This window comes from Bufo gargarizans, chromosome 1, assembly GCF_014858855.1.
Source record: "Bufo gargarizans isolate SCDJY-AF-19 chromosome 1, ASM1485885v1, whole genome shotgun sequence".
Lineage (NCBI taxonomy): Eukaryota > Metazoa > Chordata > Amphibia > Anura > Bufonidae > Bufo > Bufo gargarizans.
Window position 1 is genome coordinate 186,298,079 of NC_058080.1, and position 27,378 is coordinate 186,325,456.

A 27,378-nucleotide genomic window follows, 5' to 3' on the forward strand; every position below is an offset into this window, starting at 1 on the left:
CTGACGTCTTTCCGTCCAAGCGACGTAATCTCGCGCAGGCGCAGTGTACACAGTAGTCTGCGCCCTTGCAGACTACTGGCACAGGCTTCGTCGATCCAACTGCGCATGCGTCGGCTCCCTGCGCACGCGAGATTACGGCGCTTGGAAGGAATGACGTCAGGGCAAGTGCTGTGAATAAATTACCTGGTAGGCGGTGCTGGGCTCCGGAACGATGGGCGCGGCTGGGCTCAGACGGATCGTGGGACAACCCCTTGGGCTCCTTAGCAAGGGAATTTACATATCTATTAAATCGCTTTTTGGAAGAATAAAAGACACACAGAGCAGTAAGAGTGAGATCATTTACAAAACAAGGAGACTAATGGGCACATATAAATATCTCTATAGGGTAAATCCTGGTGACAGAATCCCTTTAAAGGGTTTCTACCACCAGAATTTGAGATTTTTCGCTGACTGACACTAGCGATCTGCTAGTGTCTGCACTACCTAACAGTGCTTTTGTATCACCTTTGTCTGCTGCCGTTAAGCTTAAAAACATACTTTTATTGATATGCAAATGAGCCTCTAGGTGCTATAGGGGCATCTTTTCAGCACCTAGAGTCTCCGTCTACTCACTATTTCTGCCGCCCACCGCGTCCCTCCAGCCCGCCCCGCTCCTCTTGATTGACAGCCAACCTCGCTCCAGCTCGAATTCCCACGCCTGCGCTTCTGTATTTGGCGCAGGAGTGGTCTGACAGTCACTGCGCCTGCGCCGAATACAGAAGCGCACAGTGCAGGCGCGGGAATTTGAGCTGGAACGAGGTATGTAGGTCTTACTTACATTTTATGGGACTGCCCTGGAAAATTGACTTCAAAAGGGATGCTTCAAATGCAGATGTGCATGATAGTGATATTTCCAGGTTGTTTTGGCAGAGCAGTGGTGAAGTGTCTGACAATTTTGCGGTCAAATGTTGAGAGGTATGATATAGGCCCATATGAATCCGCCTACTTGAATATACAGTTTTGTAGTCTATGGCATCACAACATGATTTGCACCCCATGAACCATCAGCAGTCAGACTGTATTTGCTTTCCATTTGAGGTTTTGTCACTTTTGACCACAAAAACTATGGATATCTCCATCTCCAGAATTCCAACGGACCACATTATAAGGTATGTCTTCTGTCAACCAGTTTTGAATCCATTGTACAGCAGCAGATACCCCACAACAATAATGGCTTCTGTTCTAAACATTTGATATCCCCTCAGCGTGGACAAAAGTATGTATAAGCATTGGATAAGCATTGTTGGTCACTTCTGTATAAAGACAGGGTAGTTTGGGGTTATTTTCTGTACATTTTAGCTGGAATACTGTAATTATAACCAAACTTTTTAGTTCTGAAAATTCAACACATTAATTGTAATGGTATCTACAATCATTCATAATGAACATTCAATTTTTTTTTTTTACCTTGAGACTCTTGTTTTTCAGAATTACATTTGCCAGCGGGAATATGCACATTGGCATCTCTGGTCCTATCTGACATCTGCTCCATTTAGCTGAAAGCAGTGCTCATTAGCCTTGATACTTAACGGATAATCTGTTTAATTTCTTTTTATTGAAATGCAATGACAAAGAATAAGTGCATGCAGTGCGTGTGTTCATCCTCAGGTGGCTGAAGGTGCCTTCCAGTTGCTGTCCTTTGTATAGCAATGAATAAGTGGTCCATCTAGAGGTGGTCACTGAAAAGCCTATGACATAGACTTGCGCCAATGAAGAAGTTGCATTAAAGGGGTTCTCCGGGAATTAAGAAAATGAAAATACTTAAATATTATTTCATTATAAATATATTACCAAATACCTTTCATTAGTTATAATGGCTCCTTTTGTCAGGGGAGCAATCATTAGGAAAAATAAAATGGCCGCCATCTTACTAGTCCACACAAAACCTGTCCTAATTACACAGGAGGACAAGTTAAAGAGCTGCACCATCTTCCTCTCTTACTTGTCAGGGATTATGATCCTGAATACAGTTTAATATGATCTTCAGATGAATCTTTGTAGGAATGGAGTTCATTAGGAGACATGAAGTACAGAGAGGATTGTGGGGGTGTAGATAATGAGCAGCAGCTCTTGTATGCAGTCTCCATTACCACAGCCCTACATCACCTGTCCTGTCCATCCTCTCTGTACTTCATGTCTCCTCATGAACTCCATTCCTACAGAGGTTCAGCTGAAGATCTAATCAACTGTATTCAGGATCATAATCCCTGACAAGCAGAGCAGAGAGGAGGATGAGGCAGCTCTTTACTTCAATGCTGTAAAGTAACTTGTCCTGCTGTGTGATTAGGACAGGTTTTGCGTGTGCTAATTGGATGGCGGCCATTTTATTTCTCCTAATAATTGCTCCCTAGACAAAATGAGACATTATAGCTAATGAAATGTATTTGGGTATATATTTATACTAAAGTAATATTTAAGTACCATATTTTTCGCTTTATAAGATGCACCTGATTGAGGAGGAAAATAAGAAAAAAATATTTTGAACCAAAAGGTGTGCTTTTGGTAGGTCTTGAACTAATGCTGGTCTGTGGATGCCACACTGTTATGGGGGATCTGTGGAGGACACACTGTTATGGGGGAATCTGTGGATGCCGCACTGTTATGAGGGATCTGTGGATGATGCACTGTTATGGGGAGATCTGTGGATTATGCACTGTTATGGGGGGATCTGTGGATGACACTGATGGGGGATCTGTGGATGACACTGATGGGCGATCTGTGGATGACACTGATGGGCGATCTGTGGATGACACTGATGGGCGATCTGTAGATGACACTGATGGGGGATCTGTGGATGACACTGATGGGGATCTGTGGATGACACTGATGGGGATCTGTGATGACACTGATGGGGGATCTGTGGATTACACTGATGGGGGATCTGTGGATGACACTGATGGGGGATCTGTGGATGACACTGATGGGGGATCTGTGGATGACACTGATGGGGGGATCTGTGGATGACACTGATGGGGGGATCTGTGGATGACACTGATGGGGGGATCTGTGGATGACACTGATGGGGGGATCTGTGGATGACACTGATGGGGGGATCTGTGGATGACACTGATGGGGGGATCTGTGGATGACACTGATGGGGGGATCTGTGGATGACACTGATGGGGGGATCTGTGGATGACACTGATGGGGGGATCTGTGGATGACACTGATGGGGGGGATCTGTGGATGACACTGATGGGGGGGATCTGTGGATGACACTGATGGGGGGATCTGTGGATGACACTGATGGGGGGATCTGTGGATGACACTGATGGGGGGATCTGTGGATGACACTGATGGGGGGATCTGTGGATGACACTGATGGGGGGATCTGTGGATGACACTGATGGGGGGATCTGTGGATGACACTGATGGGGGGATCTGTGGATGACACTGATGGGGGGATCTGTGGATGACACTGATGGGGGGATCTGTGGATGACACTGATGGGGGATCTGTGGATGACACTGATGGGGGGATCTGTGGATGACACTGATGGGGGGATCTGTGGATGACACTGATGGGGGGATCTGTGGATGACACTGATGGGGGATCTGTGGATGACACTGATGGGGGGATCTGTGGATGACACTGATGGGGGGATCTGTGGATGACACTGATGGGGGGATCTGTGGATGACACTGATGGGGGGATCTGTGGATGACACTGATGGGGGGATCTGTGGATGACACTGATGGGGGATCTGTGGATGACACTGATGGGGGGATCTGTGGATGACACTGATGGGGGGATCTGTGGATGACACTGATGGGGGGATCTGTGGATGACACTGATGGGGGATCTGTGGATGACACTGATGGGGGGATCTGTGGATGACACTGATGGGGGGATCTGTGGATGACACTGATGGGGGATCTGTGGATGACACTGATGGGGGATCTGTGGATGACACTGATGGGGGATCTGTGGATGACACTGATGGGGGATCTGTGGATGACACTGATGGGGGATCTGTGGATGACACTGATGGGGGATCTGTGGATGACACTGATGGGGGATCTGTGGATGACACTGATGGGGGATCTGTGGATGACACTGATGGGGGATCTGTGGATGACACTGATGGGGGATCTGTGGATGACACTGATGGGGGATCTGTGGATGACACTGATGGGGGATCTGTGGATGACACTGATGGGGGATCTGTGGATGACACTGATGGGGGATCTGTGGATGACACTGATGGGGGATCTGTGGATGACACTGATGGGGGATCTGTGGATGACACTGATGGGGATCTGTGGATGACACTGATGGGGGATCTGTGGATGACACTTATGTCATCCACAGATCCCCATAAGTGTCGTCTACAGATCCCCCATCAGATGCATCAGTGTGGAGGGAGGAGGCGGAGACACTCATGGCGGGGCCCAGTGCAGTCTGCGCATGAGGAGGGAGCTGCGGCAGGCAGGGCAGGCGGTGCATGACCGAGGGAGCTGCTGGTCTGCGCCGTCTTAATTCTTTACTTACGGTACTACAGTAAGTACCAAACAGTGCGGTATACATATAGATCGGATTGAATGTATTTAACAGTTGCGGGGCCTGGTGTATTAAAGTAGAGTCACCGCACAGGCCCCGCCATGAGTGTCCCCACCTCCTCCCTCCACACTGATACTTCGCTGGCCGCGCTGTGCAGCATAGCGGCCAGCGAAGTATCCGCTTTATAAGATGCACGGCCATTCCCCCCCACTTTTTGGGGGGGGAAAGTGCGTCTTATAAAGCGAAAAATACGATATTTTTATTTTCTTAATTCCCGGAGAACTTCTTTAAGTAGGCAGCAATACACAGTATTTTTCAATAGTTATATTTACACTATATGGAGAAAACTATTAAGACACACCTCAAATCATTGATTTCAGGCATTTCTTTCTGTCCCATTGTCACAGGTGTATAAAATCCAGCCCCTAGCCATGCAGTTTGCCTTTACAAACATTTGTGAAAGAATGGCTCATTCTAAAGAGCTCGCTGAATTCTCACTTGTTCATTGTAACAAGTCAGATCATGAAATGTCCTCCCTCCAAGATATTCCATTCCTCCCTCTTAGATATTCCATTCCTCCCTCCTAGATATTCCATTCCTCCCTCCTAGATATTCCATTCCTCCCTCCTAGATATTCCATTCCTCCCTCCTAGATATTCCATTCCTCCCTCCTAGATATTCCAAGAACTGTGAGTGGTATTATTACAAAGTGGAAACGTTTAGGAAGTGGGGGTCATTAAGTGCTGAGGCACATGTGGGGTCATTTATTAAGACCAGCGTTTTAGACGCCAGTCTTACCCATCTTGAGCTGGCACTTGATGTGCAACTTGCTTAAATCTACGCCAGGTCCCTTGCTTAAGTCATTTTCTATGCCAAAAACAGACCTAGAAAATGATATTAAGACTGGCCGCCCCGCCCCCTTAACTGCCCACACCACCTTTTCCCGCTACCTCTGAAAAGTGGTGTGAGCGGAGAAAAGTCACAAACACAGTCACAAATCCCCTCTGCGACTGAATCTGTGACAAAAGTACACCAAAAAGTGGCGCACTTCTAATCATAAATGACCCCCATAGTGCATAAAAGTCAGCAAATATCTGCTGACTCAATGGGGGACATTTATTAATGTCTTTACTCCACAATAGTGGTGGAAAAAAAGTTGCAAATTATGGCGAATGTGAAATGTACACCATAATTTGTGAATGTTAAAGCTTCTCTTGAAGTGTTGAGAAAAAGGGTGGTGCTTAGCAGGAGGGGACGGGGCTTTGCACTGACTGCTGGATTTACTCTAACTTTCACCAGAAAGTGAAACCGAAGTCTATGGTACTACTGTATCTGGCAGGGACTAGTAGACTGGCAGTATCACGGCACAGCAGAGATACGCCTTATTTATTAAGAGGCATCTGCGTCTTAATAAATTAGGCCCATCTCACGCCAGTGCGTGGAGATCAAGACTAGCGTATGGATGTGCCGGTCTTGATAAATGTCCCTCACTAAGTGTAGAATATGTCATAGTGACACATTAGAGGTTTTGATCAGTGGGGGGTTTGATAGCTAGAATGAGTAGAATACGCACTCATATACAGGGCTCTCTCTCCTCACTGCTGAAGATGGGCTCAATAAAAAGTCTATGAACCTGCAATGAGGAGAGATATCTATCTAAGTGATCACTTCTCTCGCCTCATTTTAGAGATTGGCGGGGTCTCAGCACTTGGACCCCTAAGATCAAAACCTTTGACATTTCACTATGGCAGATCACATCTTCCTTAATGTATAGGCACACTTTTTAGGCATGGTTTCCATGGCTGCATGCAAGCCTTTCATCACCAAGCACAAGGCCAAGTGTGGCATGGAGTGGTGTAAAGCATGCCGCCACCTGACTCTGGAGCAGAAGAGTTCTGTGGAGTAATGAATCAAGCTTCTGGCTGTCTAATAGATGATTATGCGTTTGGCAAATTCCAGGAGAATGTTACCGGCCTGGCTTTGTTGTGTCAACTGTAAAGTTTGGTGGAGGAGGGATAATGCTATGGGGTTGTTTTCAGGGGTTGGCCTAGGCTCCTTAATCCCAGTGCAGGAAAGTCTTAATGCTTCAGCATATCAAGACATTTTGGACAATTGTATGCGTCCGGCTGTGTGGAAACAGTTTAAGGAATGCCCTTTTCTGTTTGAACATGAATGTGCCCCTGTGCACCAAGGAAGGTACGCAAAGGCATAGTTGGGTTAGTTTGGCGTGGAACACAGCCCCAACCTAAACCTCATTGAACACCTTTATGATGAACCAGAACAGAGATCGCGTGACCTCACAAATGCTCCTCTGGATAAATGGGTAGCAATTCCCAGACACACCAAAATCTTGAAGAAAGCCTTCCCAGAAGAATGGAAGATATTTTAACTGCGAAGGGGGCACCAGCTCCATATTTATGCCTATGGATTTATAATGGGCTATCATAAAATCTCCTGTAGGTGTAATGTGTAGGTGTATAAAACTGTATACTTTTGTCCATATAACTTATTTAAAATGATCACCTTCTTGAACTAAAACCATAAAAAAACCTGTTGCAATATTTTCCATTGTGGCGTTAATTATGGCAAAGAATTAGAGAAAGTGGGAAGATCACAGCTTAAATCTTGAATACTGCCCCTCTGGCCAGCCTTAAATAAATAACGTAATGAAGTTAGAGATTATAGCATTTAGTGACCTAACATCTGGCCTGATTCAGTGTGCCAAAAATCTAGAGCAAACAATCAATGCATTTAATGGACAAATTGGAGCCCTGTTGCTCGTCCTGCAGACGTCTCATGACTTTCATGTCTTCTTAAAAGCTGCCATGAGTGCTTTGAGATCAGGATTCTACCCAATAGGACACTTTTTGTGTTTTGCAGACAGCTTCATATTTGAGTCACTGTTACGGCTAGCTGTGAAGCTCAAAACACTCTGTGTCAGATCTTGGGTAAAGTTTGTGGGCATCAGCGTGATATTTAGGGCACAGGTCTGGTATGTTTTGTATTAGCTTATATTCCTTAAAGATTTAATATAATCCATAATACAATCCAAGCCATTTTGCGTTTTGTAGCATTTATGGGCCCCATATAACTTCCTAGGAAATGATGTAATAATATCCTATACAAATAAAATATCGGTATGCCTCGGAACTTTAAACTTTTTACAGCTGAATTGATCAATTTTTCCTTATCCATTCATGTCCAGTAAAGTGCAGGAGGTACGTATCTTAGTAATACTGGGTGTTATAGCGCTGATCTGGGGCAATACAAATAATCTGCCATATGTAAGAAAATAGATGTTTTATAAAAAAAAAAAAAAATAGGTCTAAAAAAGCCTTTTATGAGACCAGACTTGATAATGGATAGTAAATGTATGCCTTAAACATGGAGCTTCTTATGACTCTGCAATAAGATCCTATAACCTCATAAAGGCAAGTTCTGTTGGCAATAAAATTGCATAACCAGGGGCATGAAAAAGAGTACAGCAGCTGCTTGCTGTCAGATAAATGGCATGCAAAATGACAGATTCCCCTGGGTTTGGATGTGATTAAAACTGCTTTGCCTGTGTTAGAGTTCCTCTGTGCAGGAAGGTCTCGTGTAGCACCTATCAATGATCAAATTAATATGTTTATTAAATGCTCTTTCTCTGTGTTGTATATTTGGCTTCCTGCACTTTATTGTATTGCACCTTTCCTAATTATAGATACACACACAATGTATGCGCATTTAGCTTTTACCGGATAATAATGTGAGAAGTTGTGATGCCTGCTACACTTACTGGTAGAGTTACACTTTTTACAAATAGATTTTATTTTACTCAAAATACACAGGTATAATTCCATATGGAAAACATCATTTTAAGATGTGAAAGTCTAAAACAACATGTACAATGATGGTGCTCATCTTTGATAGTAATATAGTAGCTGCATAAATACTGTACTTATATGCAATAACCTTAGGGTTCTTTCACACTTGCGTTCAAGTTTTCCGGTATTGAGTTCCGTCCTCGGGGGTCAATACCGGAAAAAAAACTGATCAGTTTTATCCTAATGCATTTTGAACAGAGAGCATTCCGTTCAGGATGCATCAGTTCAGTCCCTCTTACGCTTTTTGGCCGGAGAAAATACCGCAGCATGCTGCAGTTTTCTCTCCGGCCAAAAATCCTGAACACTTGCCGGAGTGCCGGATCCGGCATTAATTTCCATTAAAATGCATTAATTCCGGATCCGGCCCCAAGTGTTCCGGCAAAACGGATCTGGTTTTGCGGTCTGCGCATGCTCAGACCTTTAAAGATGATAAAAAAATAAATACCGTATCTGTTTTTCCGGATGACAACCGTAACGACGGAACCGGTATTACAATGCATTTGTGAGACGGATTCACATTTGGATCCGTCTCACAAATGCATCCGTTTGCGTCCGGATTGCCGGAATCCTCTGCCGCAAGTGTGAAAGTAAGTATATGCAATATTTCTGTATAGTGTTTTCAGTTATAAAACATTTATTGCAGAAATATTTAACCCTGTAAGGACAAGGCGATTTTCCGTTTTGCATTTTTGTTTTTTACTCCCTGCCTTCCCAGCGCCGTAACATTTTTATTTCTCTGTTCACATTGCTCTATGAGGGCTTGTTTTTGTGGGACTTTCTAATGACACCATTTAATATTGCATATAATGTAGTGGAAAGCTGGTAAAAAAAAATATATTACCTTCATTTTTTGCAGGGTGATAGTAGTAGTTTTTATTGATGCCATTATGGAGTTTGTATCTGTTCACTTTTTATTCATAATTTTTTTAGGTGATAAATGCATTTATATTTTAATTGTACAAGCGTTTTGTGATGTTGTGATACCTATAATTTTTATTAATATGAAGAAAGAAAGATGATTTGAAGTTTGAGTTTAACATGCAATTGTCTGATCACTTCTCCCATAGACTTCAGTGAATTACCAGTGCAGTCTATGGGAGATTCATTATGTTCAAATAGGAACATTGCTGTGGCAGGTCTTGAATCCTTCAAAAGGCCTGAGGCTGCCACAGCAACTGAATGTCCCCCTCGATCCCAGCACAGGGGAGCCATTCAGATCCTGGGAGCACAGCTCTCTCAGCAAAAGATAGCTCAGATGCCGTAATTACAATTGATCCAATGGTTAAATTGGTAAAATGTCCATGATCAACGTTATCGCTGATCACAGACAATGCATCCGGGTGGCTGCTGTGTAAAACAGCATGTACCCGGTCATGTTTATGTTTATGGCCCTGAGTTCCACAGTACATATACTGTTCAAGTCATTAAAGGGTTCATATTTTCTGTGTGCTATAACTCATGACAAATACATTATTAGGGTGAACCTAGTGGAGTGTACTATAACAACAGCACTACTGAAAAGGTAGTCTTATAGGATTAGAAAAACATGGCTGCTTTCTTCCAAAAAGTAGTGCCACACCTCTCCACAGGTTTACTGTAGAATTACAAGTTGGTTCCATTCAATTTAGTTTAATTTAATTCAGTGGAGCTGAGCTGTAGGTGATCAAAGGTGGCACTATTTTCAGAAGCCATGCTTCTCTAATCCTGTACAACATCTCTAACCCCTTAACGCATGTACGGCATTATGCGTTCACAGTTGTATGGAGTGGGCTGCTGTGGTGAGTCCGCTTCATACGCAGCCCCCTCAGATTCTGCATTCAACAGTAATCGCGGCATTTGTGAGGTAAGGCAGAGGGATGCGCCTCCCACTGCCTTCTGATTTTAGCACTCACAGTGAAATTGCGGAGCTCCAATCAGTTACCATGGTAGCCTAAATTTTTTTTAAATAGGCTCAGTCTTTAAGGAGTTAATGACCAGTGTTAATATAATGGCTTATATCCACCTATGATGGGAATGTGTAATACAGCACCCATAGCCTGCCATGAACCCATACTGTACCTATTACTCCATAATACTTACCTGTTGGTTCTCCATGTGCTGTTGAATCGGGTCTGAAGACTGAAATGTGTATCATTGCACCTGCTTGTAGTATTTTGTGTCTTCTAAACTTCACTTTAACCCCTTCCAGACCTTTGGCGTACTGTTACGTCATGGGAACCACGTAATAGTACGTCATAGTGATCGTGCGGGCACACCTCTACTGCTTTAGAAGTAGGTAGGTAGGTTTTACACACTTAGACGACCCGAATACAAGTTATAAGCAAATGTATATTTGCTGTATTTGTATGAGGGGAGGCGGGGTCCAGCGTTTATAATACTCTGCCTCCCCCTCTCCTCACCAGCATCACTGCAGGGGCCCGGCAGTCCGTGGTAGCCAAGCCCCTGCTATATCCGCCGGCATCACTGTAAAAGCCAATGCTGATGGATTAACCCCTTCTATGCCGCGGTCCGCGCTGACCGCGACATAGAAGAGGTTTGTGTCGGGTGAGGGAGAGCATTGAGTCCCCGCGCTGCTGTGGCGGGGACCCGATGCGACACAAGGCAGCCCGATGCCGTGCAGAGGCTGGGTCTCCTAGGCAACCTGTTAGTGTATGACTTAGATTCATACACTAACAGGCTGTCACAGATGTAGTAGGGGAGAACACCAAAAGACAACAAGAAGGAAGGGGAAAGACCCTAGGCCTCACCGTTAGGGAAGGAAAAGGGTCACCACCTATAAAACCCTGCTCCTGGCCCTAACTCCTATACGTATGGGCACCTCTTGATGGTAGAGATACCCATACACCGGAACCTAGAAAACCCTGGTGACCCTCAGATGCCCTAAAGATAATGACAGGGCAGAGACCACCCGTCCCTTCCCTGGTGAAGGAACTAGCATCTCACTGAGGCCTAGTAAACAACCAGGGGGGGAAGAAATACAAAACACAAGAAGCGGAACACTTAACTTCTGAGGATGATGGATGAACAGGACTCCAACACAAACCACACTCCAGCTCTTCCAAAACCAAATGAAGCTATCCCAAGCAAGGAGTGATGGGTAAAGTCAGACTAAATAGGGCGAGGTAAAGGTCACATGATCCACACCTGAACAGGAGGTGTGGACATACCAGCAACACACAGACAAAGTGAAACCAAAAGAGGCTGTTAGATCACCAATACGTAGATAATCTTTCAGACCTTCTGAGACCTGTCACAGATGTAACACAGGCAATGTATTACAATACAGATTTATTGTAATGCATTGCAGAGCGGAGCAGACCCCCAAAAGTGAATGTCATAAATAAAGTAAAGTAAAAAAAAAAGTGTTTTTAGTAAAATTAATAAAGTAAAAAAGAAAAAAAACGCCCCTTTCCCCTTATTTTATAATAAAAAACATTAAAAAAATAACAAACACACATATTAGGTATCGCCGCATTCGTAATGACCGGCTCTATAAATATATTACATGATCCACCCTGTCCAATAAACACCATAAAAAATAAAAACTGTGTAAAAAAAAAAGCTATTTTTGTCACCATACATCACAAAAAGTGCAACACCAAGCGATCAAAAAGGAGTATGCCCCCCAAAATGGTATCAATAAAACCGTCACCTCATCCCGCAAAAAATGAGCCCCTACCTAAGACAATCGCCCAAAAAATAAAAAAACTATAGCTCTCAGAACATGGAGACACTAAAACATCTTTTTTTTTGTGTCAAAACTGCTATTATTGTGCTAAAGTGAAAAAAAATAAAACAAAAGTATACATATTAGGTATCGCCCGTAACAAACAGCTCTATAAAAATATCGCATGACCTAACCACTCAGGTGAACACCGTAAAAAAAACTGTGTAAAAAAAAAAAAACATTTTTGTCACATTACATCACAAAAATTGCAACATCAAGTGATCAAAAAAGGCGTATGCCCCCCAAAATAGTACCAATCAGACCGTCACCTCATCGCGCAAAAATTGAGACCCTACCTGAGAGAATCAGTCAAAAAATAAAAAAGCTATGGATCTCAGACTATGAGACACTAAAATATCATTATTTTGGTTTAAAAAATGCTATTATTGTGTAAAACTTAAATAAATAAGAAAAAGTTGACATATTAGGTATTGCCACGTACGTAACGATCTGCTCTATAAAAAAGTCACATGACCTAATCCCTTGGCTAAACGCTGTAAAAATTTAAAATAAAAAACGGTGCCAAAACATCAATTTTTTGTTACCTTGCCTCACAACAAACATAATATAGAGCAATAAAAAATCATATGTACCCCAAAATAGTACCAATAAAACTGGCACCTTATCCCATAGTTTCCAAAATGTGGTCACTTTTTTTGAGTTTCTACTGTAGGGGTGCATCAGGGGTGCTTCAAATAGGACATGGCGTTTAAAAACCAGTTCAGCTAAATTTGCCTTCCAAAAACCATATTACGTTTTTTTCCTTCTGCACCCTGCCGTGTGCCTGTACAGCATTTTACGATCGCATGTGGGGTGTTTCTGTAAACCGCAGAATCAGGGTAATAAATATTGAGTTTTATTTGGCTGTTAACCCTTGGTTTGCTACTGGAAAAAATGGATTAAAATGTAAAATCTGCCCAAAAAGTGAAATTCAGAAATTTCATCCTAAAGGGTTAAGAAAGTTTGTAAAATCAGTTTTGTATACCTTGAGGGGTGTAGTTTCTAAAATAGGGTCATTTTTGGGTGGTTTCTATTATGTAAGCCTCACAAAGTGACTTTAGACCTGAACTGGTCCTTAAAAAGTGGGTTTGGAAATTTTCCGAAAAATTTCAAGATTTGCTTCCATACTTCTAAGCCTTCTAGCGTCCCCAAAAAATAAAATGTCATTTTCAAAATGATCCAAACATGAAGTAGACATATGGGGAATGTAAAGTAATTACTATTTTTGAAGGTTTTACTATCTGTTATAAAAGTAGAGAAATTGAAATTTGGAAATTTGCTAATTTTTCCATTTTTTTTGTAAATTTGGTATTTTTTATGAATAAAAATGTTTTTTTTTTTAACTTATTTTTTACCACTGTCATGAAGTACGATATGTGACGAGAAAACAATCTCAGAATAGCCTGTATAAGTAAAAGCGTTTTAAAGTTATCACCACATAAAGTAACAAATTTGCAAAAAATGGCCTGGGCAGGAAGGGGAAAACAGGCCTGTGGTTGAAGGGGTTAAACAAGTTTTTATAGGTGCAGTCAAGGAAAATATCTTTATAAATATCCTGTTGACTTTTCAATAGCATTATTTTAAGAATATATTGTATACAACATATTATTGGCACCACATGTCGAAATATAGAATATCACAATTGTGACTATGGTACATGTGTAAAAGTACATGTACATATAAGGTTTTACTGTCATCCACGGGTTTTATACATGTCCCCACTGAGCATGTGGATGACAACCACATCCCCTTAAAGGTTCTTTACCTACTGTAAACTTATTTGCAAAAGGGTTCTCCTGGCTTTTAATATTGATGACCTTTCCTCAGATTGGCGGGGGTCCAACTCCCGGCACGCCCACCAATCAGCTGTATGAAGGGAAGGCACGCGCAGTGCACACGTGCTATCTCCTGTCTCTCTTCCTGTTTGTGTCACTGATTTTATAAGACCGTATATTTATTTAGGTGGATGACTTATAAAATTGTATTAACCTAATTGTGCTCCTGAACTGAACAATGTAGTTTATATAATTACTGTATTATCATCCAAGTATTACATTGTATTTGATTCATCCATAAATTAAACCGCTTTCAGTATTTGTTGACCAACTCACCCTAATGTGTAAATTTTTGTCTTTCAAAGGCTACTATGAAGAGGTTTACAAAAATCAGTTGGCGCTGGCCCAATACTTCAAGAAGCTGGAGGACCATTGGCTTTCAAATCACTTTTATGAATGCTGCTTTCAGACAGCTAAAAAAATAAAAAATGATGGAGGAAGAAGAGAAGCCGAGGCCCATGCAAACCTGGCACTTGTAGACGAAGAGCACGGTAAGAAAATTATTTGAAGACATTCTAGCTTGAAAATAAATCCTGTCATGTGGATCCATGTGGACATCTGTATTGTCACGTTGCATCTTTTGTCATGTCCTCTACATTCGGAGTATTCCAATGGTAAACTGATTTGGTTATGATGTTTGCTATTCTTGTGCAGGGATTCTGTTTGAATTTGAACTATATTCTAAACATTTTGAGCACATAAAGTAGTCACAGTTTGTACTATGTCCTGAGTTAACAATTTGCTGCTGAAAAAAGCTCTGAGAGATCAGGACTGAGGAAGAGTCAGAAATTGTATATATGTAAAAAGTGCAAACAATAAAGCCTCTCAACACTAGACAAATACATTTCGGGATCCATCTCACACACTAGAAGTGGTGCTCCAGAATGTTGTCCATTTACATGGAGAGTCCAGGCCGGCTGCCTGAGCTATATGCCAACTTAATGTCAGGAACAGTACCTGGGTGTCAGAAACTGCAAGGCACCCAAGATAGATCACAGAAGAAAAAATTCTGTTTAAAAGGAAAGCTGTTCTGGTCACAAAAGAACAAGAAGCAAAAAAACTCATGTCAATGGTCCAAGTACTTTCACACTTGTGGCAGGACGGATCCGACAGGCTGTTTACCCTGTCGGATCCGTCCTTCCGCTGTTTCGCGGTGCCGCCGCTCCGTCCCCTTTGACTATAATTGGGACGGGGGTGGCGCTCCGGCGCAGTACGGCAGTGCACGGCGAAAGGCCGCCGGACTAAAAGTCCTGCATGTCCGACTTTTTAGTCCGGCGGCCCATGACTGCGAACTGCCGTACTGCGCCGGAGCGCCGCCCTGTCCCCATTATAGTCAATGGGGATGTAGCTGCGGTCCGGCGGCACGGCGAAACAGCGGAATGACGGATCCGACAGGGTGAACAATCCTGTCAGATCCATCCTGCCGCAAGTGTGAAAGTAGCCTTAGGCTTTCTTCACACACAAATTTACTATTTAGTACTTTTTATTTCCATGCCATGTGCATATTTTTGGGTGTGCTTTCTTGTGGCGTTTTTTTTAAACAAATGTGTGGATGAAGTTTTATTCAGACTCTTTTTCACCTGTAAAGAAAGAAAATACAAAAAATACCCCATTGGTTCAACATGTTTTTTTGCAGTACAACATTTCCTCTCTGAGCTGATCTGCTTATATACTGTAGGTATCATGCAACAAATTAAAGTGGTTATGCATAAAATGTATTCAGATAAAAAAAAAAATTCCAGTTTTTATTGACATCCTTTCAAATAATAATTTATGAAGTTAGCTGTAATTTTCCAGTGCATTTATTATGCCTTTATTGCTCCTATCTTCCATTCTGGGATGTGGTCACATGCAGCTCTTTCTTATTTGCTGAGATGTTATGTCTAGTGTTGAGTGAATCAAAGCATCCAAAGCGGAATTCGAACCAAATTTTAGGAAAAATGAAATTCACTGCAAAGTCTAATTTACTCACCTCATTGATCAGTGACCGCGTCACCGCGTGCAGCCAATCTGAACATGTGGTGACATCATGTCACTTGCCGTAGGTCCTTTGGCGGGTTTTCCTCAATCAAGACGGGAGCGGACGGCCTCTTTGCAATCAAGTGGATGAGGTGAGTATACTTTTTTTTTTTTTTTACCCCGGATTAACACCCTGAGCACCAGAATGTAAGTCTCAGATGCTGCGATCAGCATCTGAGGGGTTAAATGACAGGACTCCGTTCCACGTCATTGCGCCCGCTCAATGTAATGAAAAGAGATTTGTGACAAAGTAATTCATAAAGAATCAAATTCCCTGACGAAGTTTAGCAAAGCTGCCGAATTGAATTTTTCAAAACTTCGCTCAACCCTAGTTATGTCCATGAGCATGGCAAAGCAGCAACAGGAACAATGACGAGGGAGTCTGTATGTAACTAGCTGGTGGGAGGAGCTATAAACTAGCTGGGTGTTGTTATGGGCGGTGCTAGAGCTGTGGCAGAGAAAGGAGAAGTGCATCATGGGATTGGTTGGATACAGCAACAGGAAGTGCTACATACAGGAAGTACAGTAATGAAACCAAAGGAATTGTTCAAATGGTGAAAATAAGTCAAGAGTCCAAGTTGAAAAAAAAAAAAAAAAAAACATGATGTAGCAACTACATGAACATATCTGTTAAAAACCTCAGTAATCTCTGAAAACCCCCATATTCCTCCCACAGCATCCATCTGCTTCCATAAACAACACACCCGTTTTTTTACTTGGCTTTTTGTGCTTAGACAATACCTTATGTTTGCCTGTAATGACTAACTTTTTCTTAGGACAACCAAATTATTTTTCTTTTGCTCTTTTTTACTTATTTAAGAAAGATTTGCAGTCTTTTTATATGTTTTATGATTTTCCCTATGTTTTCAAGTACTGTATAATTTGTGTGCTTCTCAGGTAGTTCTGGTATAGAGACATGTACTTCCTTCTAGGATGTCAGCTACAGCTTTGCGCTCCAAAAAATAAACCCGAATGGCCTACAGATGCTTTAAAATTAATTAAATTAAGAAAATCATGGCTTTGAACTTGAGTTTTGGCCAATAGTGAACCAAAACTTGACTCTTAGATGTTTTTTCTATGCATTTATATTATAGGATAGGTTATAAGAGTCTGATCGTGGGAGGGTCAACCATTGGGACCCCCACAATCAAAAGAGAAAAGCGAGTCCTGTGGTTAGGAGATAAGTTCCTGTCATGGGAAAACCCCTTTAATACAAATGTATTGTCAAATGCAGCAATTTGATAATTGAAAAAATAATCTGGTTTACAAGTAATTTTATGGTAATAGTTAAGTTTCATTAATCTAGTTGAATCCTGATCATTTGATTTTCAGTATCAGTCTGTTTTCTTAAACGTATTTTATATTAGTCTGTTTTCAAGAAAACTTGTATTGCAATTCTCCTTTGCATATGACTCTATAGGTTTTAAAGAGGTTGTTCACCCCTGGGGACCTTTTCTACAGAACTACCAGTGTGGCTGAACACACAGTGGTAATCAAACTTATATGATCCTGGCTGCTGGTTCCTGGTCCATTGCTGTCTGGCCAGCTCTGCAGATCCTGGTACACATCAACATCCATTTTCATGACCGTGGCAGCGAATAACTGGCCACAGTGGGGACATGTCACTCATGCTTGAAAACACACAAAGAGAAAGTACATGCCAAAGACTGATGCACACAATGTAATAAAATCAGTAAGACTTTATTGGACAATTTAAAAACTATTGTAAACAGACCTGGATGTCCCAAAAGTACATTATATGAGAATTGCCTTAATTATATAAATTCATAAATGGATAAAAATTATAAAGTGCTAGCGCAAGTACATCAAGTTTTAAAGCAGTGACAAACTGTTCCATATAACCTGTTGTTATGAGAAATGACCTCTTTCAAAGTGTAAGGCTGAACAGGTATATCTGCCATAAATGATGCCGCTTCATCAGGGGTAGTGTCACTGGTAAAAAAGAGCCCATTATATAGCCGTAATAATTACACAATTAAGCATAGGGGTAAAATTAAGCTTGCATATAATGATACATATGATGGCTTCAGTGTCCGGAAGATCCCTTCTGGACATGCCGACGGTGGATTGCAGGAGGAAGAAGGAAGTTGTAACCAAAAATAAGTATGAACATGCACAATGCATACATAAGACTGTGTATGGAAATCCAAGGGTACGGCCAAAAATATCTGCAGCACATGCAACAAATGGCTAGAAAAGCCTATCTATATAGGTGCAATACATACAGCCATAGGTGGAATAATCCCAATGTCTTTCTTGGTGTTTAGACTTTTGCCATACTTTTTTAGTGTTGTACACTGTATGGATTAATTTGTTTTAATTACTGAAACCTATGTTTAAATGGGTTGTCCAGCCATGAGAGACTAGTTAGAAAACTGTTTCAACAGTTACTTTAAGCAAAGAAATAATACTCGCCTTACTGATCCTCTGCAGCTCTGGTCCCGACCCTTTTTTGGTCCTCACTGGTCTCAACTTCCTGCTCCCTCTTGTCACATGAGCGCTACACCCAGTAACCTTCTACAGTCAGTGATTGGCTGCCGCGGTCACATGTTTAGGTTGAGAGGGAGCAGCAAATTGAGGCAAGTGGTAAATCCATGAAGGTCTAGGTCGATGGAGGATCGGTAAGGAAAGTACTGTCCTTTTTTATGCTGTTTTCAAAATAATTTTCATGGCTGGACAACCAATTTAACATCAATTACACTGGCCTTGTGTTCATGAGATATCAGCAATGAAAATCTTGAAAGGAGAAAGGAAGAAATGTAATTCTAAAATATTTGAACACGTCCACTCCAGTGCATAAACATTACCCTCCCTGAGCTAGCTTTTATGTATATATGAATTAATAGTGGTAGTGTATTGATTATTATGCAAATTCTGGCAATTAAAATGCAGACAAAACCTTACGGCTATATTAAATTAGTGTTACATTAAGATAAGTTGTAGATCATGAATAAAGAGTGTGGTAAGTGCCCCGATGAAAGGCAATAACAAGAGATTACCTTTTTATGTACAACAATAATGTGATGGCATTATGGAGCCTTCTCGTATTGTCTTTCCTTCATGTGCAATCTTTATTAATGTCACATTATAAGGAATAAATTGAACTTGCTTCATGTAAATGTCCAATCCAGCTGAAGACAAATAAAGGGCTAACTAGAGAAGCTCAGTTGTCAGTCCTGAGCCGTCTTATTGTACAATTAAATTGTAATATATAGTAGTCTGCTTAGTATTCACATTAGAATTGAATACAAACTTATAATATGTGCATTGAATTATCATGATACTGTGACCCTTGAGTTAAAAGGGTTTTCCAAGACTTTAATACTGATGACCTGTCCTCAGGATAGGTCATCAGTATCTGATCAGCGGGGGACCAACACCCGGGAACCTCGCCAGTCAGCTGTTTTAGAAGGCTGCGGCCTTCTCCCTGCTCAGCAAGCACAGCACCGTATAGCAGCGGGGCTTGGTATCATGTTCAGCCTCGGCCATGCGACCATTGAACGTGTCGTCACTGGCCTAGGGAAATCTGTGAGAAGGTCTCGGTGCTACGGCGAGTGCCGCTGCTTTCTCAACGACCAACACCGATCAGATACTGATGACCTATCCTGAGGATAGGTCATCAGTATTAACCCCTTAGTGACCACCCATACGTGTTTTTACGGCGGTCACTAAGGGGCCTTAGGCTGGGCTGCCGCGTTTTTACGGCGGCCCGGTCTAAGCGCTGCACGGCTCCCCCGTGCAGCGGGGAGCACGGACCCGGCTCTCACATGAGAGCCGGGACCCTGCTCTAACAGCCCGGACCGGCAGGAGTGCCGATCCGGGCTGTTTAACCCTTTACATGCCGGGCGCAATGGCGCCCGCTGCATGTAAAGTGGTGACAGAGGGAGCGGACTCCCTCTGTCTCCCATCAGCACCCCGAAAATAAGATCGCGGGGTGCTGATGTGTTCGGAAGCTTACCTCACTTCCGATCAGGGCCCCGAGCCTGTCTTCAGTTATTTCCAGCAGGCCGTGCCTCTCTGGCGCCACCTGCTGGTCAAGGTTTGAATAGCATCGCTATTGAAATGCTATTGAAATGTAATGCCTTATAGAGATAATGTATTACATTTTAAAAGCAATCAAAATACTGTATATTATAGTCCCTTTGTGGGACTTTTAAGTAGTAATAAAATAAATAAATAAATACACATTTATTAAATAAAAAAAATTCCATAAAATAAAAAATATGCTTTTTTTTTCATTGAAAATACGCTTTTCAATGAAAAAAATTGCAAAAAGAAAATATCCCCCATATGTTTGGTATTGCCGCGTCCGTAACGACCCGGACTACATAAATATTACATAAATTATCCCCTATGGTGAACGCCGTAAAAAATAAAAATAAAAAAATAAAGAATTTCTAATTTATTCTTAGTTTCCACCGAAAAAAACGTAATAACAAGCGATCAAAAAGCGCCATTTACTCCAAAATGATACCAATGAAAAATACAAGTTGTCCCTCAAAAATCAAGCCCTCACACAACTCCATAGAAAAAGAAAAAAAAAAGTTATGGGTCTTGTGAAGTGGCAATGCAAAATCATTTTTTTGGTTAATAAAAGGGGTTTTATTGGAAAAAAAAGTAGTAAAACATAAAAAAATTATAAGTATTTAGTATCACTGTAATCGTACTGACCCAGAGAATAAAGATATTATGTTATTTGTACCGAAAAATGAACGCCGTAAAATTTATAATGTAAAAACGCAGTGGCAGTATTGCTATTTTCCCCCATCTCCCTCCCAGAAAGAGTTAATAAAAGTTAATCAGAAAGTTATGTGTACCCAAAAATGGTTCCATTAAAAACTACAACTTGTCCCGTAAAAAACAAGCCCTCATAAAGCTATATAGACAAAAAAATAAAAAAGTTATAGCTCTTGGAACGCGACGATGAAAAAAGGAAGAAAAACGCTTGGTCATAAAGGCCCAAACAGGCTTGGTCACTAAGGGGTTAAAGTTCCGGAAAAACCCTTTAACTTCTAGAATAGAACATAGGCAACTATGAGCCACTGCTTCAAAACAGTTTTGAAGAAGTTTTCCCATAAGGACAACTATATACCCAATCATGGCCTCAAATAGTGGCTTCCACTTTAGAAGCAGTTGTGGAAAGCATTTTACTACATTCAAAATGTATTCTAGGTTTGTAAAAGTCATTTAGAGGATGCAGTACATTACAACATTTAGGGCACGTTCACACAATGGATTTTGACCATGCAAAAATCCTCTGCGTATCCCACTGCAGAAACCACTTCAGTTGAACATTGAATGGAGCTAATCTCCAAGGCTTACCAAGATGTTTGCGCGGTAACCATGCCAAGTATTGATGTGTACATTTGTGGCGCAGTCTGGAAAACTGCAAGGAAAAATCCTCTGCCGCATGAACTGTGATGCAGCCTCCCATCGAAAACAATTGGAGGTGGTTTCAGCACAGATTCGACCATGATAGCATCTGACTGTAAAAGACCACCCTAATGAGCTCAACATTGCGGGAACTGCAAATTAAAGGACGTTCATCCCTTGTACCCTTATAAATTTCTCAGCCTGTATTGCCAAGACTTGGACTGTGTGGCTACAGTGTCTTGCCTGTCCTGGTTTAATTGCACCACACACATTTACCAGATGATGGCAAAAGCTACGAATCATATTGTGATGTAATATCGGACATACTAGAAATAATATATTTTCATCTTAAAGGGATTGTCATATGTAGTGATGAGTGAAGTTTTGAAAAATTTGATTCGAACTTCGCCAGGAAGTTTGATTCGTTATGAGTTACTTAGTCATGAATCGTTTTTTATTGTATGGAGCAGACTCAATGATGGGGAACGACCATCGCACTGCCCCCGTTATTTAACCCCTCAGAAGCCGCATTCAATGCTAATTGCGGCATCTGAGGCTCACATTTAGGTGCTCAGGAGGTTAATCTGCGGGGGATTGAATTTTTCCTAAACTTCGGATTTCGAGCCATTTAACACTAATCCAATGATTACAAAGGTGTTGTCAGCTGACAACCCCTGGAGTCCTCCCCTGTCACTCTGAACATAATAAAAACCCACTTATCTGTCCAAAGTGCCCCCTATGCTCCGTTCCTGTCCACCTCCAGTCCCCAAGGAAGCGACCAGGAATGGAGAAGAGGCAGGACTGCAGACAGGTGAGTGGGTTTTTTTATGTTCAGGGGGACAGTTAAAGAAGAGCTCCCGCAAAAAAAATTATTCTCTGACCTGCTAGAAAGGTACATGATGTAATCTGCAGTGAATGTAATTTTCCTACCAGTGGCTGTTTTTGTTATAACCTCCCTTCTCAGCCTTAGCTGTGTCATGTGACCAGCACTCTGACTCTCCAAATGACACAGCATCTTATGTGTGGACAGGAAGTCTGTTTCTCTATGTATTTCTATGGGAGCCTCACTCTCAGTCTCATAGAAATAAATAGAGAAGTAACTGACTTCCTGCCCTCTGTCAGTTGGTGATCAGAGAGTTGGTCATATGACATCACTTTCTAGCAGATCAGAGAATAATTTTTTTTCCGGGAGTTCTACTTTAAGGGCCCCAGGGGACAATACCTTTTTATGAAAAATGACATCATATAGTACAAGACAACTTCTTTCTAACAAAGCTAGAACCAACCCTGTACCTCACATGGATCCAGAGATCTCCACATTGCTCTAATTGCTCTGCTAAATTTGTTTCAGGCTGGCAGCTCAGCGGGAGTGTCCTTTCTTAGGTGGCATGTCCTTTCTGCTGCAGCTCTGTACCCTAAAATAGTACCAACAAAACTGCCACCTTATCATGTAATTTCTAAAATTGGGTCATTTTTTGGGTGTTTCTACTCTAGGGGGTCTTCAAATGTGACATGGCAACTTAAAATTATCCCAGTGAAATCTGCTTTCCAAAAACCATATTGCGTTCCTTTACTTCTGCGCCCTGCCGTATGCCTGTACAGCAGTTTGCGACCACATATGGGGAGTTTCTGTAAACTACAGAATCAGGGTAATAAATATTGAGTTTTGTTTGGCTGTCAACCCTTGCTTAAAAAAAGCAAAAAAAAATGATTAAAATGGAAAATCTGAAATTTTATCTACGTTTTCCTTTAATTCTTGTGGAACACCTAAAGGGTTAACAAAGTTTGTAAAAATAATTTTTAAATACCTTGAGGGGTGTAGTTTCTAAAATGGTGTGATTTATGGGTGGTTTCTAATATGTAAGCCCCAGAAAGTGACTTCATAACTGAAATGGTCCTGAAAAAATTGGGTTTTGGAAATTTTCTTAAAATTTGTAAGATTTGCTTCTAAACCTCTAAGCATTCTAAAAAAAAAAATATGTAATTTTCAAAATAATCCAAACATGAGGTATACATATGGGGAATGTAAAGTAATAACTATTTTTGGAAGTATTACTGTTATAAAAGTAGAGAAATTGAAATGTGGAAATTTGCTAATTTTTCCTAATTGTTTGTAAATTTGGTATTTTTTTTTTATAAATAAAAATGAAGTACTTTGACTCAATTTTGCCACTGTCATAAAGTACAATATGTGACGAGAAAGCAGTCTCAGAATGGCCTGGATATGTAAAAGCATTTAAAAGTTATTAACACATAAAGTGACACATGTCAGATTTGCAAAATTAGGCTGCGTCCTGAAGGTGAAAAATGCCTGTGTCCTCAAGGGGTTAAATGACAGAGTGCTCCAGCTTAAACAGTGTAAATAGGCCAATATTAATGGAGTCTTTTCAGGGCTCCCACTTTATATGGACCAACTAATTCCTAATCAAAAACCTGGACTGTATTATCATACATATGCAATTCTATTATATTGAAATTATCCCTATTCAAATTGCTATTTACATTAGGACCACTTATATATATCACTAAACATAATCAAATAGGTATATAACATCAAATCAAAATCAATAATATAATTTGCACAATAAGAAAATCAAGGAACAATGCATACCGTGTGAATATGATTCAGCTATCTACACTATTTAAAAAATTTTTTTTTTTATCATATTCACTTTATGTATTTTATCTTGATTTTATTATGGGTTATATGTAGATATACTGGGCTATATACTGGATGGTTTTTTTTAGATCTATGCGATATACTTTTTGTATTATTGCAACAACAAAAAAGGGATGTCGCATTTATGAATAGGAGTTATTGAAAAGCAAGCCACAGACATTTGTCCTCTTGTTTTGCTTCTCACAGTTGATAGGGTTGCTGGCAGTTAAAGGATAAAACTGATCATGCGTCTACCTCACTGATATTGCTGAGGTGGTGTAAGGCACATACCTATCCAGACACCAGCGGTGCGATCCTCAGCCTCGGCACGGCTGTGCCGGGAGAGATGCTCTGCTGAGCCATGCCCCTGGTGACGCGACAGCATCCTTAGCAATAGGACGCAATGCTCTTGGTAATGCATAGGTTGTCTGGTTCTGAGCCAATTACCTACGACTCTGGTATTGTGTTTGTATGTTTTTGTTGTTTGTCCGTCTCTGCACTTAAATAGCGTAGGGACTCTCGACCAGTTGCGGTCTAGCTATCTGGGGCTTGCACTGCAAGTAGGTAGGGAAAGCAGGCTGGGTTCTAGCCTCAGGGATCACTTTCCTTGTCTGTCCCTTCCTACAGTTGTAACAGGTGAACAGAGAAATAAGGTAAAGAATAAACAGCAGGTGACACTATACAGACATATTTTACTAAATAGCTCAGTGTCTGTAGTCAACTTTTAATTGCACGCAATTACAAAAGTAGTCAGTTCCCGTAAAATAAAAATGTACCATCATATTTTTACAAATGTACAAAAAAGGTAAAACTTTACTCTGGGAATTCCATGGCTAAAATTTTAGGGGTTTTTACTGTGGTGTCCTAAAATTTAAACTAGACATACTCATAGTTTTGCTTCTTAAATGCACTTTTCTAGAAAAATGACAGGTACCCCTTGTGCTGATCATTGAATAGAGCAGTAAATATAATTTTGACGATGTTGCCCTGGAATGTCAGCAAACTAAAGTCAGGTGTTGCTCATAAAACAGCCAATACCCTTAGGGTATATACAGGTATACTGGAGATGATACACAACTATATGGTTCCTATGTTTGGACAGGAGATAACTTGAAATTACAGGAATACCTCTTCCAGTATAAGCAACATAGAATAAGTATTTAGCTCTAGTACCCATGAAAATTGACAAAACCCAACCCTAAATATATGTACAAGCAGATATTAAGTCAGTAAAAAATGATGATTCATAGGACTTCGAAAGATTTGAAAATAATATTTGCACTGGTACCACCAGTAATAGCTAGCATTTTTTCTTTACAATAGCATAGGTACCTATCGCTGTTTACAGAAGTCAGTGACATCACGTGCCATGCAACATTTCAAATTTTTCCTATACGATAATACTGTGGGTTTTAGCTTACAAGGCATATGCAGTTGAAGACATGATGTGTTATTTTTAAATAAACTTACACAAGGGCAGAAAAGGGATTCTTGGTGCTCAAGGCAGAAGTTTAAATGTGCACCACAGAGTTGGGGCTCACGACCATTGTTGTTTTGCGGTCTGCAGTTTGCGGGTCCTCAAAACATGGATACCGGCTATGTGCATTCCACATTTTGTGGAACGGAGAGGCTGGCCCCTAATAGCACAGTCCTATCCTTGCCCATAATGCGGACAATAATAGGACATGTTCTATTTTGTTCCGGAATAAACATGCGGACATACGGACACGGAATGGACAGAGTCATTTCATTTTTTTAGTTTTTTTTTGCAGCCTCATTAAAGTGAATGGTTCCGAATACGGCCACACAAAAAAAAAAGTAACAGACAAAAAATACATTCTTGTGCATGGGCCCCTGGTCTGTGAATGTTAGCATAAGAGCTGTCAAATAAACCACCATTCAGCTGGCAGCGATCAGCCTTTATTCAACCATTAACATGCACCTTTGGCTCTGCTAAATGCATGTTATTTCTGTGTATGTAGCATTCTATATATGTTTGTTTGGTTGGTTCATAATGTGTTATCTGCTGCTAAGACTTGAATGTGAGCTGAGCTGCAGTACACCAGAATGGCCACTGCACAGTGGATGGAGCCTTCTGATTCCAGATTCATGCACTGTCAGTGCTGACATTTGCTGAAAACAGCTCATCGGTCGGTGCCGTTTGTCTAAGGCTATTTTCACATTTCCAGCACAGAGATCCACTTGACTGATCTGGCAAAAATGACAGGAATCCGCCAGACATAGACTGCAGCATGCAGTGGTTTGTGTCCAGTCGATTCTCTGCATCTTTGCCAGAATGCGGACGGATTGCCGTCCGGACCCCATAATACTTAATGGGGTCGGTGGGCATTTCGGTTGCATCCGGCAGTGCCGGATCCAGAGAGTTCCAGCAGGCTGTTCTCTGCTGGAACAGACTGCCGAATTTGCTGCCAAGTAGCCTAATCCCCATAAATCTGATTTTGATGACCTGTCTAAAAGCTATGCAACCCCATTAAGAGCACTGGAGGTGTAGCTTCACAGTAAAGTGCACTTTGCCCTCCCCTCTATTGTGAGTGACAGCTGTAATGCTCTAGGGTTGGTTTCTACAACCAAAACTCTGAACATAGGTCATGGTCTGTGGAGCAAGTCAATGCAGAGAGCACTTAACACTGAAGTTCTGCCTACAATGAACTTCCTGGAGCAGATTCTGGCAAAATAAAACTTCATATTCATATAACACTACTCCTAATGAGAAAAACTCCTCAAAAAGTATGTTTGTACTGTTCTCCGCAGCCCCTATCTAGTGCCGTCAGCCGTTAAGCATGGTTAAAACTACTGACAGAGTCCCTTTAAATCCATAAATTGCATGCTTCCTCAATGGCACACTACTCTGTCCTCCAGAAGCAATATATATACTCTATACATGTTGGCACACATTGCCATGCCTTTGCTTTATCCATTGATGGATTGTTATTGTTACACTGGAAACTAAAAATCTGAGAAGTAAATTTAAAAGCAAAAATCTAATTTCAAAGTCATGAAACCCGAAGGTTATAACCACAGAGGATAATATTCTGGCTGATTGGAATATAGCAATTTAATAGAACAAATTCTAAGTAACATAAATTAGCGGACATTAATTTCAGCTGAGAATGTTAGGTCAGCGACATTGTAGAAAGAACCTCAGATGTAACTGGACATGAGGACTTAACACTTTAAGGACCAAGAACTATTTTGGTGCTAAAGCCCACAGGAATTTCTTAGTTTATGTATCATCACATTCAGACATCTTTTTTTCCAGAGCGAGTTGCATTTTTTAATGATACTATATTGGGGATTCATTTTTATTAACTCTTTCTG

General features: G+C 41.2%; 1 protein-coding gene across 1 annotated transcript in view; it reads left to right on the forward strand.

The window, feature by feature from the left end:
* TTC29 (tetratricopeptide repeat domain 29) overlaps positions 1–27,378 on the forward strand; it is a 251,476-nt gene that overhangs the window by 61,124 nt on the left and 162,974 nt on the right. The window contains exon 4 of the mRNA XM_044300358.1: positions 14,273–14,458. Within this exon, the coding sequence (XP_044156293.1) occupies positions 14,273–14,458 (186 nt within the window). The remainder of the gene's footprint in view (positions 1–14,272; positions 14,459–27,378) is intronic.